This window comes from Pelodiscus sinensis, chromosome 13 (assembly GCF_052426305.1).
Source record: "Pelodiscus sinensis isolate ZL-2025 chromosome 13, ASM5242630v1, whole genome shotgun sequence".
Lineage (NCBI taxonomy): Eukaryota > Metazoa > Chordata > Testudines > Trionychidae > Pelodiscus > Pelodiscus sinensis.
The window spans coordinates 49467820-49482173 of NC_143064.1; the positions used below are offsets into that span (position 1 = coordinate 49467820).

At 47.7% G+C, this 14354-nt stretch overlaps 1 protein-coding gene across 1 annotated transcript in view; it reads left to right on the top strand.

Annotated features, from left to right (window-relative positions):
* Positions 1-14354, top strand: part of VAMP7 (vesicle associated membrane protein 7) — a 60369-nt gene that overhangs the window by 18009 nt on the left and 28006 nt on the right. Inside the window, exon 2 of the mRNA XM_075941228.2 lies at positions 8324-8482. Within this exon, the coding sequence (XP_075797343.1) occupies positions 8337-8482 (146 nt within the window). The 5' untranslated portion in view covers positions 8324-8336. The remainder of the gene's footprint in view (positions 1-8323; positions 8483-14354) is intronic.

The following is a 14354-nucleotide window of genomic DNA, read 5'->3' on the forward strand; positions in this document are numbered from 1 at the left end:
CACTCCCTCCTCCCCCTGAGGCAGGCATCCTCAGCATCGGGAGCCCTGCTCCAATCAAATCTCTCCCCATCTCCTCTTCCCCCCCCCCCCCCCCTGCAGAGCCAGGCATGGCAGGGGGAAATTGTCCCCGCCGGGCTTCCATCTGGTATTTCATGTTGTTGTTTTTTCCGGTCGGAGACAAATTTTTTCAAGAAAAATAATGGATCCAGCTGCAACCCCCCTGTAAGTGGTCATGACCCCCCTGCGGGTCGCAACCCACAGTTTGAGAAACACTGCAATAAGCAGTTAAGGGTTAATAAGAGCTGAGGCTAACTGAGCTTTTTGGGAACCTTACTAAAGAAAGCTCTCTAAGTGCTCCAGGACATTTAAAAAAAAAAGTGCAGTTCAGTTAGAGGTTGGATGAAGCAATGAGAACGACAGTAGCACAACTGTGATACATGTAAGACTCTCTGTAATGGGGGACCATCTCTACAGAGATGGCAAACGGAAAAAGGTCACCAAATGTATTTGCACTGTAGTTTTGTCATCTTTGGTTAGCCTATTGCTTGAAACCAGAGATGAGCACTATGCATGCTGAGAGAGAAACATTTGAAGTCCCTGAGAGCTTGCTTGCTCACTTCCTCGAGCTGGTAAGTCCTTAAAGCTGCATAGGTAGACAAAACAGCTGTCCAGTGAAAATATGTGGGAAGCTGCTGAGAAGCCAACAGGGAGTGACCATGCGGCACTGATCCAGGGAGAAGAAAGCAAAACGAGCTTCATGAAGTTTGACAGCCTGTCAATCTTACTGCTTAAGCCTAGATTTGTGACCTAACCAGGCTGTCCCCCCACAGTGTGAGAAGGATAGAAAGGAGTGATTGAGGCAAGTACCAACACTTGGAAATATAAAGCATACGGAGCCCATTGGAACGGCTTAAAGGTGCAAGGACACAAGTGCTGATGGCAAACACATGTCTCAAGTTGCAGTCCAGAGATGCTGATCAGTTCTGCTTTGAGCAGCCAATGCAGAGCAAAGGAGTAGCAGGAGTAGGACTTGCCCTCTGCCTCTCGTAGGCCATTCATTTGGGTCTGAGGGTTGCTAGTTATAGACCAAGACAGAAGTGAGAGAGGCAGACTCAGTGAATGTGAAGGTGCTGGAGGCGAATAGTGCTGTGAGTGGCTGCCAAGTGCTGGTGTTCCCTTTGCCCTGCTCTCCTTATTGCTCTGTGTTCATGTCAGAGGCCAAAGGAAAGTGGGTGGGGCAGGGATTTCATTGAGAGAATCTATTCTGAAACTTGGTTTGTCAAGCTCTTCCAGTTCATGGCATATCTGATTTGCCCCCTCTCTGAAAGTGCTTCAGTGCTCTAAATTGGTCATTGCTCTGCTCTTGCTTATCTGCTCTTTACCACTGATGCAAGCTCTCAACTGTATCTGTGCTGTCTCTGCTGCTTTGCAGAATTGAATGCCATTTCTGACCCAATCCATAAATGCACTACGCTACTCTTCAGATCCCCCCTCCTGACACATTTCTTGTGATGCCATTGCAAGTTGACAAGCTTATGTAGCACTCAGCTCACTTTAGTATAGTGAGATCAACTCGATTAGATTTCACACAAACTCTGCAATAGTTGTAGCATGTTCACTGTGGTCTTAGTATCACTGCCGTTATTTCTGCCTTCCTGCTTGCCTACTATTTACATACTCACCAGCACAGTATCTGAATCTCACTTCAAATTTGATCACCAGGGCAGAACTTGATCTCTGTCTACTGCAGCTGGCCCAGTGGTACCTGGATCCTGAGTGGGGGCATCACAAATAACAAAAGTCAAAAATAATTCTGCATGTGGTCTGTGGCTTAAGTCAAAACTCGTCATTTTACCCTCCTATTGCTAGAGCAGAGCAGGGGTGGGCTGGATAGAAAGGGGAGTCCAAAAGTTAAAGGCTGCTGTGTGGTCTGGTGCCTGCTACTTTCTCTGACGCTGCACACAGTTTGGAAAGTGCTGGCTGAAAACAGGTTGCTGAAGTGCAGATAGTATCTGGTTGTTTTGCCCCTGCTGCCACCTGTTAGATGCTGATCTTCTCCTTGATTGCACAGAGTCCTTTCAGGCCTCAGTAGTTCTGCAGGTGCTGAGCCATTGGTCTGTTGCTTTGAACACTGTTGTTAAGTTTCAATACTTGTTTCCTGTAAGGGTGGTGTATATAATGCTCACAACCAGCAGTCCTCAATGCTTCTATTGGGAATCTGGTACTGACATCCATTGTCGGGAATGTGTTGTTTTCCTGCTGAAGAGGGAGTCCTGTTGTATTAACTGAGATGGAATATATAGGCCAAAGAGTTAAGTGTTAATGTGACCCTGAAACTATCCAGCATTTAACAGTTTAAACAAGGTTTCAGGTTTGGTATTAGTGATCTCAGCATGATGTGACCCACGGCAGATGCACTAAACACGTTCTTTTAATCTTTCAATAAGATGCAGTGGGTGGACAGGTAAAGCATTCGAAATGTAAAAGTATGAAAGGAGATCTTCATTTTGCCAGTGCCCTTTTCCCCTTTCCTTTGTACGCCAGAGGGTTTTTAGAAAAGGGGAAGAGGGGGAAACCTTATTGACTTTTTCAGATGCATATCCAAGATAAAGGCCCCTTATAGGGAAAAGAGAAGAAATTAGCTGAGATGGGCTGCTGGAAGTGGTGTTTAGCCTGATGTAGTTTCCTAAATGACACAAGAGAAGATGGAAGAGAAAAGAACAGCTAAGCCAGCAGCTGAATTTGTGTGTCTGGTGTTGACTGTTACTGCTAAAAATCTCAGGCACAGTACACTGTCTGATCAGTCACTCAAAGACCTGGCAAACTTGTAGCAACATTAGAGTGTTTCCATCATTGCATTTAACTGCAAAAGAGTCTTGGGGGGGGGGGGGGGGGGGAAGAGGGGGAGGGGGAGGGGGAGAAAAAAAATATATGCAGCAGATGAGTCTTTCACAGCCCTACCTGAAATTTCTTTTACCAAAGGTAAAAATGTGGGGGCTGGAGAAGCTCCCAGCCTGCCACAGGCAGGGGCTGCTTGAATGCCAGAGGCAGAGAGTTGCTATGGATAGGGATGGCTCTGCCTGGCTCTTACTACAATTAAAAGGCAAAGGCGTAGCAGGGGACCCAATGCAAGCCCGGAGTGCTTCACTCCCAACGGCTCTTCCTACATTTGAAAGGCAAAGGCACAGCGGTTGGGGACCCAGTGCAAGCTGGGACTGAAGTAGTCCCGGCTTGCACTGGGTCCCCTTCTGCACCTCTGCCTCCCCTGCTGGGCCTCTGCCCGTGAAGATGGTGCTGGGGGAGCCAAAGCCAGCTCTTCCTGGCTCCCCTCTCCACCTGTGCTGCCTCTGATACAGAGGCAGCGGGCGGGGGGGAAGCGAGTAATTGAGTAGCAATGTGACTAGTTGCTTACAGCTCTAGGCTGAGGGGGATGCTTCAGCCCAGCTGGGTTGGAGCACCCTGCGTGTCTGCCGTGCCTTAAGCGGTTAACTGGTTAAGCAATATATTTAACCAGTTAACCCAGGGGTTCTCAAACTTTGTGATACCGCGACCCCCCCAAAATGCTAAATGAATTTGTGTGACCCCCACCCTCACCAAAGTTGTTAAGCAAAAAAAAAAAAGAGGGGGTGGGAGCCAGAGTTGCACCACTTCGTCCAGTTTGGGACTGCACACTAACCACCAATGTACCCACCCCTCCCCCTGAGGCAGCCCCCCCAGCACTCCCCCATCCCAGTGCACTCTCCCCTCCCCCAGAGGCAGGCATCCTCCGCATCGGGAGCCCTGCTCCAATCAAATCTCTCCCCTTCCTCCCACAGAGCCAGGCACGGAGGAACACTCTTACTTTTAAAGTGGCTGTTCCTGCCACCCGGCCCGGCTGCCTCAGCTTGCAGCTTGTAGGGGAGGCATCACGTGGCCAGCTGCCGGTCTCTGCTGCTCGTGTTGCCCAGAGCAGTGCACGCTCCGCTCCCACCCAGTCTGGCATTCCCCTAGCATGGCACCCGGGAAATGCCTCCTCCTGCCCCCCCCCAGACTCTGCGGCGCTCCTCACTCCTCTGGCCCTGCCAGACGCAGCAGGGGAAAACTGCCCCCGCTGGACTTCCGTCCGGTGTTTCATGTTCTTTTTTCCCGGTTGGAGCCCACGGGGAGACACAAATTTTTTCAAGAAAAATAACAGATCCAGTTGCGACCCCCCTGTAAGTTGGTTGCGACTCCCCTGCGGGTTGCAACCCACAGTTTGAGAAACACTTAGTTAACCAATTAACTGGGCTCTTGCGTCCCTAATCCCAGGTCAGTTTCCCTAAGCCAATGGTATTTAAGGGAGTAGTATATCCAGCCGCCTTCCGCTGCCCTAATCTCCTGAATAATTTGGCTGCTGTGTGAACTGGAGATAGAATCATAGAACACTAGGACTGGAAAGGACCTCAGGAGGTGGAGTCCAGTCCCCTGCCCTCATGGCAGGACCCAGCGCTGTCTAGATCATCCCTGATAGACATTTATCTAACCTGCTCTTCAATATCTCCAGACATGGGGATTCCACAACCTCCCTGGGCAATTTATTCCAGTGTTTGACCACCCTGACAGTTAGGAACTTTTTCCTAATGTCCAACCTCAACCTCCCTTGCTGCAGTTTAAGCCCATTGCTTCTTGTTCTGTCCTCAGAGGCCAAGATGAACAAGTTTTCTCCCTCCTCCTTATGACACCTTTTTAGATACCTGAAAACTGCTATCATGTCCCCCCTCGGTCTTCTCTTTTCTAAACTAAACAAACCCAATTCGTTCAGCCTTCCCTCATAGGTCGTTCTCTAGACCTTTCATCATTCTCGTTGCTCTTCTCTGGACCCTCTCCAATTTCTCCACATCTTTCTTGAAATGCGGTGCCCGGAACTCGACATAATTCTCCAACTGAGGCCTAACCAGCGCAGAGTAGAGCAGAAGAATGACTTCTCGTGTCTTGCTCACAACACACCTGTTAATGCATCCCGGAATCATGTTTGCTTTCTTTGCAACAGCATCACATTGCTGACTCATATTCAACTTGTGGTCCACTATGACCCCTAGATCCCTTTCTGCAGTTCTCCTTCCCAGATAGTCGCTTCCCATTCTGTATGTATGAAACTGATTGTTCCTTCCTAAGTGGAGCACTTTGCATTTGTCTCTATTAAACTTCATCCTATTTACCTCACACTATTTCTCCAATTTGTCCAGGTCATTTTGAGTTATGACCCTATCCTCCAGATGAGTCACAACCCCTCCGAGCCTGGTATCATCTGCAAACTTAATAAGCGTACTTTCAATGCCAATATTTAAATGGTTGATGAAGATATTGAACAGAGTTGGTCCCAAAACAGACCCCTGCGGAACCCCACTTGTTCTGCCTTTCCAGCAGGATTGAGAACCATTAATAACTACACTCAGAGTACGGTTATCCAGCCAGTTATGCACCCACCTTATAGTAGCCCCAGATAAGTAGTATTTACCTAGTTTATTGATAAGAATATCATGCGAGACCATATCAAATGCCTTACTAAAGTCTAGGTATACCACATCCACCGCTTCTCCCTTATCCACAAGACTTGTTATCCTATCAAAGAAAGCTATCAGATTGGTTTGACATGATTTGTTCTTTACAGATCCATGCTGGCTGGATGGCCAGATGGCCTTTCAGTGTGAGATCAAATGAGATTCAAAAGCACAACTTTGGGATTGTTGCTGAGTTACCTTTATTGCTCAGCCAGCACACTCCTGTCCTACGTGGCAGCTGGGCTGTGGCTGCAGCTGGAAGAAGTGCAGGTGCTGCTGATGTCATCGGAGTCATCTGGCATCTCTCGGGGTTAGGAAGAGGATGGTCTGGGGGTGGCAGCCATGAGACTCAAGCTTACTCTTTCCTCTTTCTTCAGTCAAAGTTGCAGTTACAGTTGCTTCCTCCTTATTTTTCCCCAAAAGCCTTTTCCTTTAAGGCCTCAAGAGGACCCTTTGGTAGAATGCCCATCCTCTTGTTGTTTGTTTGCCAGTAAGGTCTAACTTCTGACGTGCCAATGGTGGGTATTGATTTCTGGTGTCTCACTCTTGTTTACCAGGCATGACTTTTAGTCTAGTTCTGGAATGGCAGGGTTTAGGAGCAAGGAGCCTAGTGCTGTGATGTGGTCCCCTTTCTTGGCCTTAGATGGAAAGGGGCCTAGAATTAAAACACCTTTTCCCCCTGAAAAAGACCATTCCAGGGAAACTAGCACAACCCAGCTTCCGGTCTGAGTAGGAATTTGATCACTTGGCATTATCAACGCTTCTTTGCAGCCATTGCCCCGGGAGGTTTCCTGGTCCGTTTGGCACCGAGTTCTCAAGCTATGCCAGCCACGCTCCAAGTCCCCATTCATGGGGATGCGCACAAGGTCTCTTCAGGTGCTGAGTACAAGATGGATGACACTGGAACTTCACTAACCCTAAGTGAAAAATATGCCCCTGGAGGGTCCTGAGGAGTTTCCTGAACATCCGCTCGAAGCAGAAAAGAGGGTTATAAAGGCTCGGCTGGTCCGAGAAACCACCTGAACAGAGGTCACTGCTGCACCCTAACTTGGGGTCCATCTCTTAAACCCTGAACCCCGATAGCAAACTAAAGTGCTGAAACTGCTGATTAACAGTCAGGTGCCTCAGCAGCTAACAAGTCTCTCTCCCATTTTGATTGACTCAAAGGTCCAGTTGCTCATACGCTGGCTCTGCTGCAGGCAATTTGATGTATTCAGGGTATGTGAGGATAGGTGGGTGCCTCTCCAATCGAGGGATGCAGTCTGAGGCGCACACAGTCTGTAAAGGGTCAGCGGGAATCCAGGCTGCAACACCCCGACTAGGCCGGTGGATCAGCAGGAATCCGAACTACAACGTGCCGAGTAGGTCTGTGGGTCAGCGGAGATCCAAGGCACAACGTGTTGCCCACCCAAGCTCCATCTTCTCAGCTGCCCCGGGGTCAGCTATTCCTGGGCCACTTCCCAGTTCTCCCTAGGGGCCTACCAGGCTCAGGTGTTGCTCCTCGGGGTCAGCTGGGAACAGAGGTGCTAGCAGGGTGTCCAGGGGTTCCAGCTCAGGGAGGGGCCCAGGCAGACCAGTTCAATCATCGGGGCCTGGCGGGGGGTCCCGGAGGGCTCAGCATGTTTTCAGGTGTGACAGTGGTCTTAGCAGCCTGGGCCGGAGATTGGGGGCCGGCAGGGGTCCTGGTGGCCCAACCCAGTCATCCTGTTGGATGCAGTGCGGCTAGGGCCGAGTGTCTAGCCTGTTCAGCTGCTGGGCTCTGACTGAGCTCTCAGCTCTTATCCTCCTCGTAGTCCCAAATGCCGGCTTCCTGTGGGCAGGGCTAGGGGAGGCTGGACCTGCCCACCAAGGAGTCTTAGAGGGTACTTTCTCTTCTGGGTCAGAGAGGGAGGGCATGTTGCTGTCGCAGATTCATTACGCAGTCTAATTCTGCAAGAAGTGGAATGGCATGCGGTGAGTGTGGGAGGGTTTTCTTGGTTGGGGCTTCTGCATGTTGATATGTGACTGACTCTCCTAAAGCACATGTACCTCATTAACTGCCAGGCCAAGAGATGCTATCTAGGGAAGAGCGTATGGTGGTTCCACAAACTCAAGCAGCTGGTGTCAGTGTTGTACTTTGGATCCATGATGTATTAAAATCAAGAAGCCTTTTTCAAACAAACAGCTTAATGTATAGAGATCTGTGTACATATGTTGTGACCACTACTGGTACAATAATCAGAGTTACTTGTTATGAGGCAGCAAGCTACCCTTTGCCCCAAAGAGTTTGCAGTCTGAGCCCTTGTCTACACTGGCAAGTTTTCACCCACAAACCTGGAGAGTGTTCACATTGTAATGTGACAAGAGTTGCAATAGGTGCCTAGTTTCGGTGACAAAAAACTTCCAGCCCCACAAGGGACTTTTGTCTCCCTCCTCCCTTTACTGTCAACAGCCATGAGTAGATTTTTGCCAAGTTATTGAATTCCAACATGTTTCCCTCTCCCATCATGTCCAATTAGTCACTCTGGCCAGTGCTTTGAACTCCGCCGCTCTGCAGCCAGGTAAACAGATGTGCCCCTCCCCCTGCAAACTCCAGGAACTTTAAAATCTATTGCCTTTCTTATTGATCAGTGCCTAGAAAAGGGGAAAGGGAAGAAAAATGGGCTGCAGGAAGTGGCATCTGGCAGAAATAAATCTGACTCCTTCCTTGCTCCTGTGCGTGAGATTGAGAGGTGGGGTTTAAGATGGAATTGCTGTGTTCCACTGAGAGGGGTCTATAGAGGAAATGTTACAAGTTCCCTAAATCCTCTGTGTTGTGTCCATAGCTAGCGTGAAGCGATGGCCATCCTGTTTGCCGTTGTTGCCAGAGGCACGACCATCCTTGCCAAACATGCCTGGTGTGGAGGGAACTTCCTAGAGGTGACTGAACAGATCCTAGCAAAGATTCCATCAGAGAACAACAAACTCACCTACTCACATGGAAAGTGAGTAATGTTTGGTCTTCTGGGGTGTGGGGGAGGGATGGGACCTGCTGTGGGGAGAAACTGCGTGGACATTACTCCTGCTCACCTGTTGTCGGGTTGTTTTTGTGCTAAAATTCAGGTCTCCAATCCTCTGGAGTTGTGAGAATTAGTTGGATTATGACCTCACATCTCAAGACTAGAGCAGTTGATCTGACCATGCTCTCTGACGTGGTGCTGTACTTGGGGTGACGGAGGCTGCATTTGCAATTTTCCAGAGTGTAAGCCAAAGGAGGGCAGAATGTGACCTGCCCAGCTGATTAGCATAGCACGCATACAGCTGCCAGTGTGTGTTCAGGTGCCACTCCCCAACCTTACCCTGTCCTACCACCAAGCTGCTTCCAGGACTCTCCTGCTTGGTTGTCCCACTGCCTCTGTACCCCATCTCTGCAAAGAAGGGGTCAGGAAGAACGGGATACAGAGGTATGAATTTTGTGTAACTGAGGCGAGTTCCTTTCTTAAAGAGGCAGTGCACTTTCTGAGATTTCTCCAGAAGCTGGTTTTCTCTCTCTTGCTCACTCCTGGCCTCCCACCCCCATATGCCCAACTCCACAGAGCAGGAGAACTTTTCCTGCTCTTAAAGACCCCGTGCACTGTCTCTTTCAGGAACTTACCAGCAGCAGTCACCACCCACCAGTATCTGTGTCACAAGCAGCCCCACCCCTTATCAAAATTCTTGGCATGGCTCCCATGTGAAAATGGTTGCCCACCCCTGGTGTAAGGGCAGCAGATTTGCTGCACTAACTGCTGACATTTCTCAGCTCCTGATACATTTAAGTGTTGCATTCCTTGGGCCGTTCTTGGAGATGGGACCCTCTAAGACGCCAGTGGAGGTGGTATTCTCTTCTGGTGTAGCTAGGAGACTTTGTACTAGGAGTCGGAGATTGATTGGACATACCAGAAACAACTGTCGACAATGGGAGAAGCTAGAAAGGTGCAACTGACTACATGCAGTTTTGTCTTCTGGCCATGGAGAGAGAAATCTATGTGGGATCAGACTTTGAAATGGGTATATTTAAACTTTCCTAAAGTGTGCTGACTCCCTGCCTTTACAATGATGCATGACCCAGATGACCAAGCACAGAACTATTGGACCTCTGTGGTAAAAGCCAGGTGGATGGTGTCCCAAAGTCCATTTCAGTTGTTTCTAATCTAGATCTGACCAAACATACAACAGACTTTCCCTCACACGGTCAAAGGTGCTGGAGCCAAAACTTGTAAACACACCAAGGATTACAGGTAACGAGTGCCTGGTCCTGCCTACACGCTGTACAAGGAAATCGGTAGGAACCCGACAATTCTAGCTCTGACTAGGGAGATCTTTAGCTGGGAGCACTGCAAAGTGTTCTATATTAGGGACATGTCCCATCCAGTTGACTAAGTATCTGCTTTGAAGTCTTCAGTTTTTACAAAATACTAAATCTTAATCTTGAGGGCTCATGTTCCTTCCTCCAATCCAGAGTTTCTCCTTAAAGCCAAGCTGGGCAGTTGGCAAGGTGTGCCTCCAAAATAGCTCACGATAGTTAAGTCCAAAGTGACTGCAAAGAGCTTCAAAAGGATCTCACAAAACTAGTTGACTGTGCAACAGAAAGGCAGATGAATTTTAATGTTGATAAATGCATATTGCAAATAGAGATGTAAAACCCTGTTTCATTAGCTGGCTAAACAGTATGTTTAACCAGTTACACTATTGATTCTGGAGCAGCCCTGCTGCAGCTAGGCTGGAGCACCCCTCACCCGTGATGGAGGGGGCGCCCCCTCTGGTTAATCGTTACTGTCAAGCATCACCTGGTAAGGGTAATACTTAGCAGTTAACTAGTTAACTGATTAACCATTCACATTCCTATTTGGAAAACATAATCCCAACTACACACATAAAATGATGGGGATTAAACTAGCTGCTACCACTTGAGAGATCTTGGAGTCATTGTGGATAGTTCTCTGAAAATATCCATTTAATGTGCAGCAGCAGTCAAAAAAGCAAACAGAAGGTCATTAAAAACATGGTGTGCACATGTGGTCATCTTACCTCAAAAAAGATATCTTGACAATGGAAAAAGTTGAGAAAAGGGGCAACAAAAATGAGGGGTATGGAACGGCTGCCATATGAGGGGGAGATTAATAAGATTGGGACTTATCAGCTTGGAAAAGAGACGACTAAGGGGAGACGTACAAATCCGTGGATATCCGCTTTATATCCACAGGTATCTGCAGATGTGGACACAGATCTCTGCGGCTCATTTTTGCAGATACAGATATGACTGCAGATGCAAAATTTTCTATCCATGCAGGGCTCTAATTCTAGCGGTCTATAAAATCAAGACTAGTGTGGAGAAAGTAAATAAGGGAAAGCTATTTTTTACTTGTTCCCATAACATAAAAAGTAGGTGTCACCAAATGAAATTAATAGGTAGCAGGTTTAAAACAAGCAAAGGAAATGCTTCTTCACACTGCTCAGGATTTCAACAGTGTTCAAAAAAGAACTAGATAAATTCATGGAGGTTAGGTCCATCAAGAGCTATTAGCCAGGATGGGCAGGGATGGTGTCCCTAGGTTTGTCAGAGGCTGGGAATGGGCAACGGGGTGGATCACTTGAGGATTCCCTGTTCTGTTCATTCCCTTTGGGGCACCTGGCATTAGCTGCTGTGGGAAGACAGGACACCGGGCTGGTCTGACCCAGTATGGCTGTTCTTATGTAGTATGTTTGATAAATGCTAATTCCTGGTTGAGAGGATCTTGGCTGTGCAGGGAGCTCTGATAAGGGATAGTAATATGTCTGCTTCCCTGGTACATGTGACGTGCAACTGAACATGTACACTGCAGGCCGTTAGGGAGCTAATCTTGGAACCTACAAGTTTGTATAACGGTGAAGAGAGGACTTATTGCTCTATTAAACACTTTGCTTGAAAGAGGGAAGAGCTGTGTTCCCAAACCTAAACTACCACAGCAGAACAATGCATAGCGCAGGCTTGGAACTATTGGGCACCACTGGGACTAGCCACTCTGTCTGCAGTATGAAATATTGCCCCAGCCAGAATTGCAGGGGTTCCCTCCTATCAATCTAAGTCTGCAGTGTTTGTGTGCCTATAACAAAATTACTCCTGGGGCAGTTCTGTGCCACTGCGTGCACACAACTGAGCTATGCACATTTTTGTAATTTTGTGTGCAGAGAAAAGTTTCTGCTGAAAGTTGCTGCAGTTCTGCCTTTTGCTCACCAGAGGTTGCTCTGGCAATAGAGAACAGCGTTTGTTACCAACACTGCAGAAAACAAGCAGGAATTTAGCTTGTTTTGGGCTCACTTGGCTTGTGCCTTATGCCTGGGCTAGTTTTTGGCTTGTGGAGGAATTTAAAATAGCTGGGAGTGTTTTGCTTGATTTTTGATTAGCTCTTGGCCCCTGCTCTGGCCCCTGTGCCTGGCCAATCATAAAGTTTGATGATTGGCATTTGGCTCCACCTGCATGCTGATGTGAGTGACCTGAACATGGACTTGCTTTAAACAAGTTGAAGTTCCTGGTTCCTGTTTGGCTCCCATCCCAGTGCCCTCCTGCCTAACCACATGTAGGCTGCAAGACAAGACTCTTCAGGAAAGTGAGGGGGCAGGGGCAGGAGAGGGAAAGATAGCAGGAGGGGACAAGAAGGGACTAATGGAGAGAGTGGAGATGAGAGGAAAAGGAGCAGGGTCTAAGAAGGAGCAAGAGGAGAAAATTCAGTGGGCCACAGCAGACTTAGTCCCAGACTTCACTGCAAGGAGCCATTCTCATAGAGTGTTGGGGTTCTTTCAGGTCTACATGGTGATGGAGAGGGGGTTCAAGGCCACAAAGGTCAGAGGTGACTGAGTGGAGAGATGTGTCTGATGGAATTACAGGGGCAAGAGGTCAGCGAGGGTCTAAGGATGTTAAGTGTTGATTAATTTGCTAGTCGAGTAGTCGATGGAATTTCCATCAATTGCTCGACTAGTCATTAAGGAAAGGCTCTTTAAGCACTCACTTCTGGCTCAGGCTGCATCTGAGAACAACTCCTAGCTGCTGCTCTGCAGCCTTAAAAGGACAGAGAGGAGCCAGTGTGCAAAGATGCTGGCTCATTTTCTGGTCCCTCGTCTCAGGACAGTCCTCACGCTGCCACTCTGCATTTTTAAAAGGGACACAGCAATGGCAGCCAGCTTGTGCTGAGACAGACAAGGGGATAGGCTGCCACTGCTGTATCCTGTTTAAAAATGCAGAGGGGCAGCTCCTGCTTATCAGGTACTCGACTGCCCCTTCACATCCTTACCAGGGTCTGCATGGGGAAACCTCCCCAACAGTCCCTCCTTGCCCCCTGCCGTCCCCAAAAAACCTGTTCCATACTTTTCCCACCCACACCCAACAACCCTCCAAGTTCACACAGGCTCCTTTCCCAGCAATTATTTCCACCTCCCTCAGCTCCTCCATTACCCCTGACTCTTCGAAGCTTTTATGCTTTTTCTGGAAGGGGGAATAGGCTCTGTGTTGTAGTTTAAATGAATTCATGCTCAGAGTTCTGTATTAATACGGTTAGTATGGAATCTGTCAAACACATTTTCTGAATCTTTTTCATTGTCACTGAAATAGTTGCTGACAGGTATTTTGAAATACCAAAAGTAACTGAAACCATGCAATTATATTGTTTTGACAGATCAAATATGCAGAATTTGAAAATACTGCAAGCAGAGTTTTTAATTTGTTGCTGTAGAATCCGCCTTGGAGTACAGAATGGGGAGAACCACCCCTTCAGTAGAAACACCTTTGTCCTGCTATCCTTACGTAAGTGTAGGAAATGGGTAGTTTGGCTCGGATTCCAAACACTCTTCATAAGGGCCTGATGAAATGCATCAAGGAGCTGATAGAGGAGCTATCTGAGGCTCTAGCTATTATCTTTGGAAAATCATGGGAGACAGGAGAGATTCCAGAAGACTGGAAAAGGGCAATATAGTGCCCATCTATAAAAAGGGGAATAAGAACAACCCAGGAAACTACAGACCAGTTAGTTTAACCTCTGTGCCAGAGAAGATAATGGAGCAAGTAATTAAGGAAATCCGCAAACACTTGAAAAGTGGTAAGGTGATAGGGAACAGCCAGCATGGATTTGTAAAGAACAAATCATGTCAAACCAATCTGATAGCTTTCTTTGATAGGATAACGAGCCTTGTGGATAAGGGAGAAGCGGTGGATGTGGTATACCTAGTCTTTAGTAAGGCGTTTGATAGGGTCTCGCATGATATTTTTATCAATAAACTAGGCAAATACAACTTAGATGGGGCTACTATAAGGTGGGTGCATAACTGGCTGGATAACTGTACTCAGAGAGTAGTTATTAATGGTTCTCAATCCTGCTGGAAAGGTATAACAAGTGGGGTTCCTCAGGGATCTGTTTTGGGACAGGCTCTCTTCAATATCTTCAACGATTTAGATATTGGCATTGAAAGTACGCTTATTAAGTTTGTAGATGATACCAAGCTGGGAGGGGTTGCAACTGCTTTGGAGGATAGGGTCATAATTCAAAATGATCTGGACAAATTGGAGAAATGGTCTGAGGTAAATAGGATGAAGTTTAATAGAGACAAATGCAAAGTGCTCCACTTAGGAAGGAACAATCAGTTTCTCACATACAGAATGGGAAGCGACTGTCTAGGAAGGAGTACTGCAGAAAGGGATCTAGGGGTTATAGTGGACTACAAGCTAAATATGAATCAACAGTGTTGCCGACCCCAACAACAGTGTGATGCTGTTGCAAAAAAAGCAAACCTGATTCTGGGATGCATTAACAGGTGTGTTGAGCAAGACACATTCTTCCGCTCTACTCTGCGCTGGTTAGGCCTCAG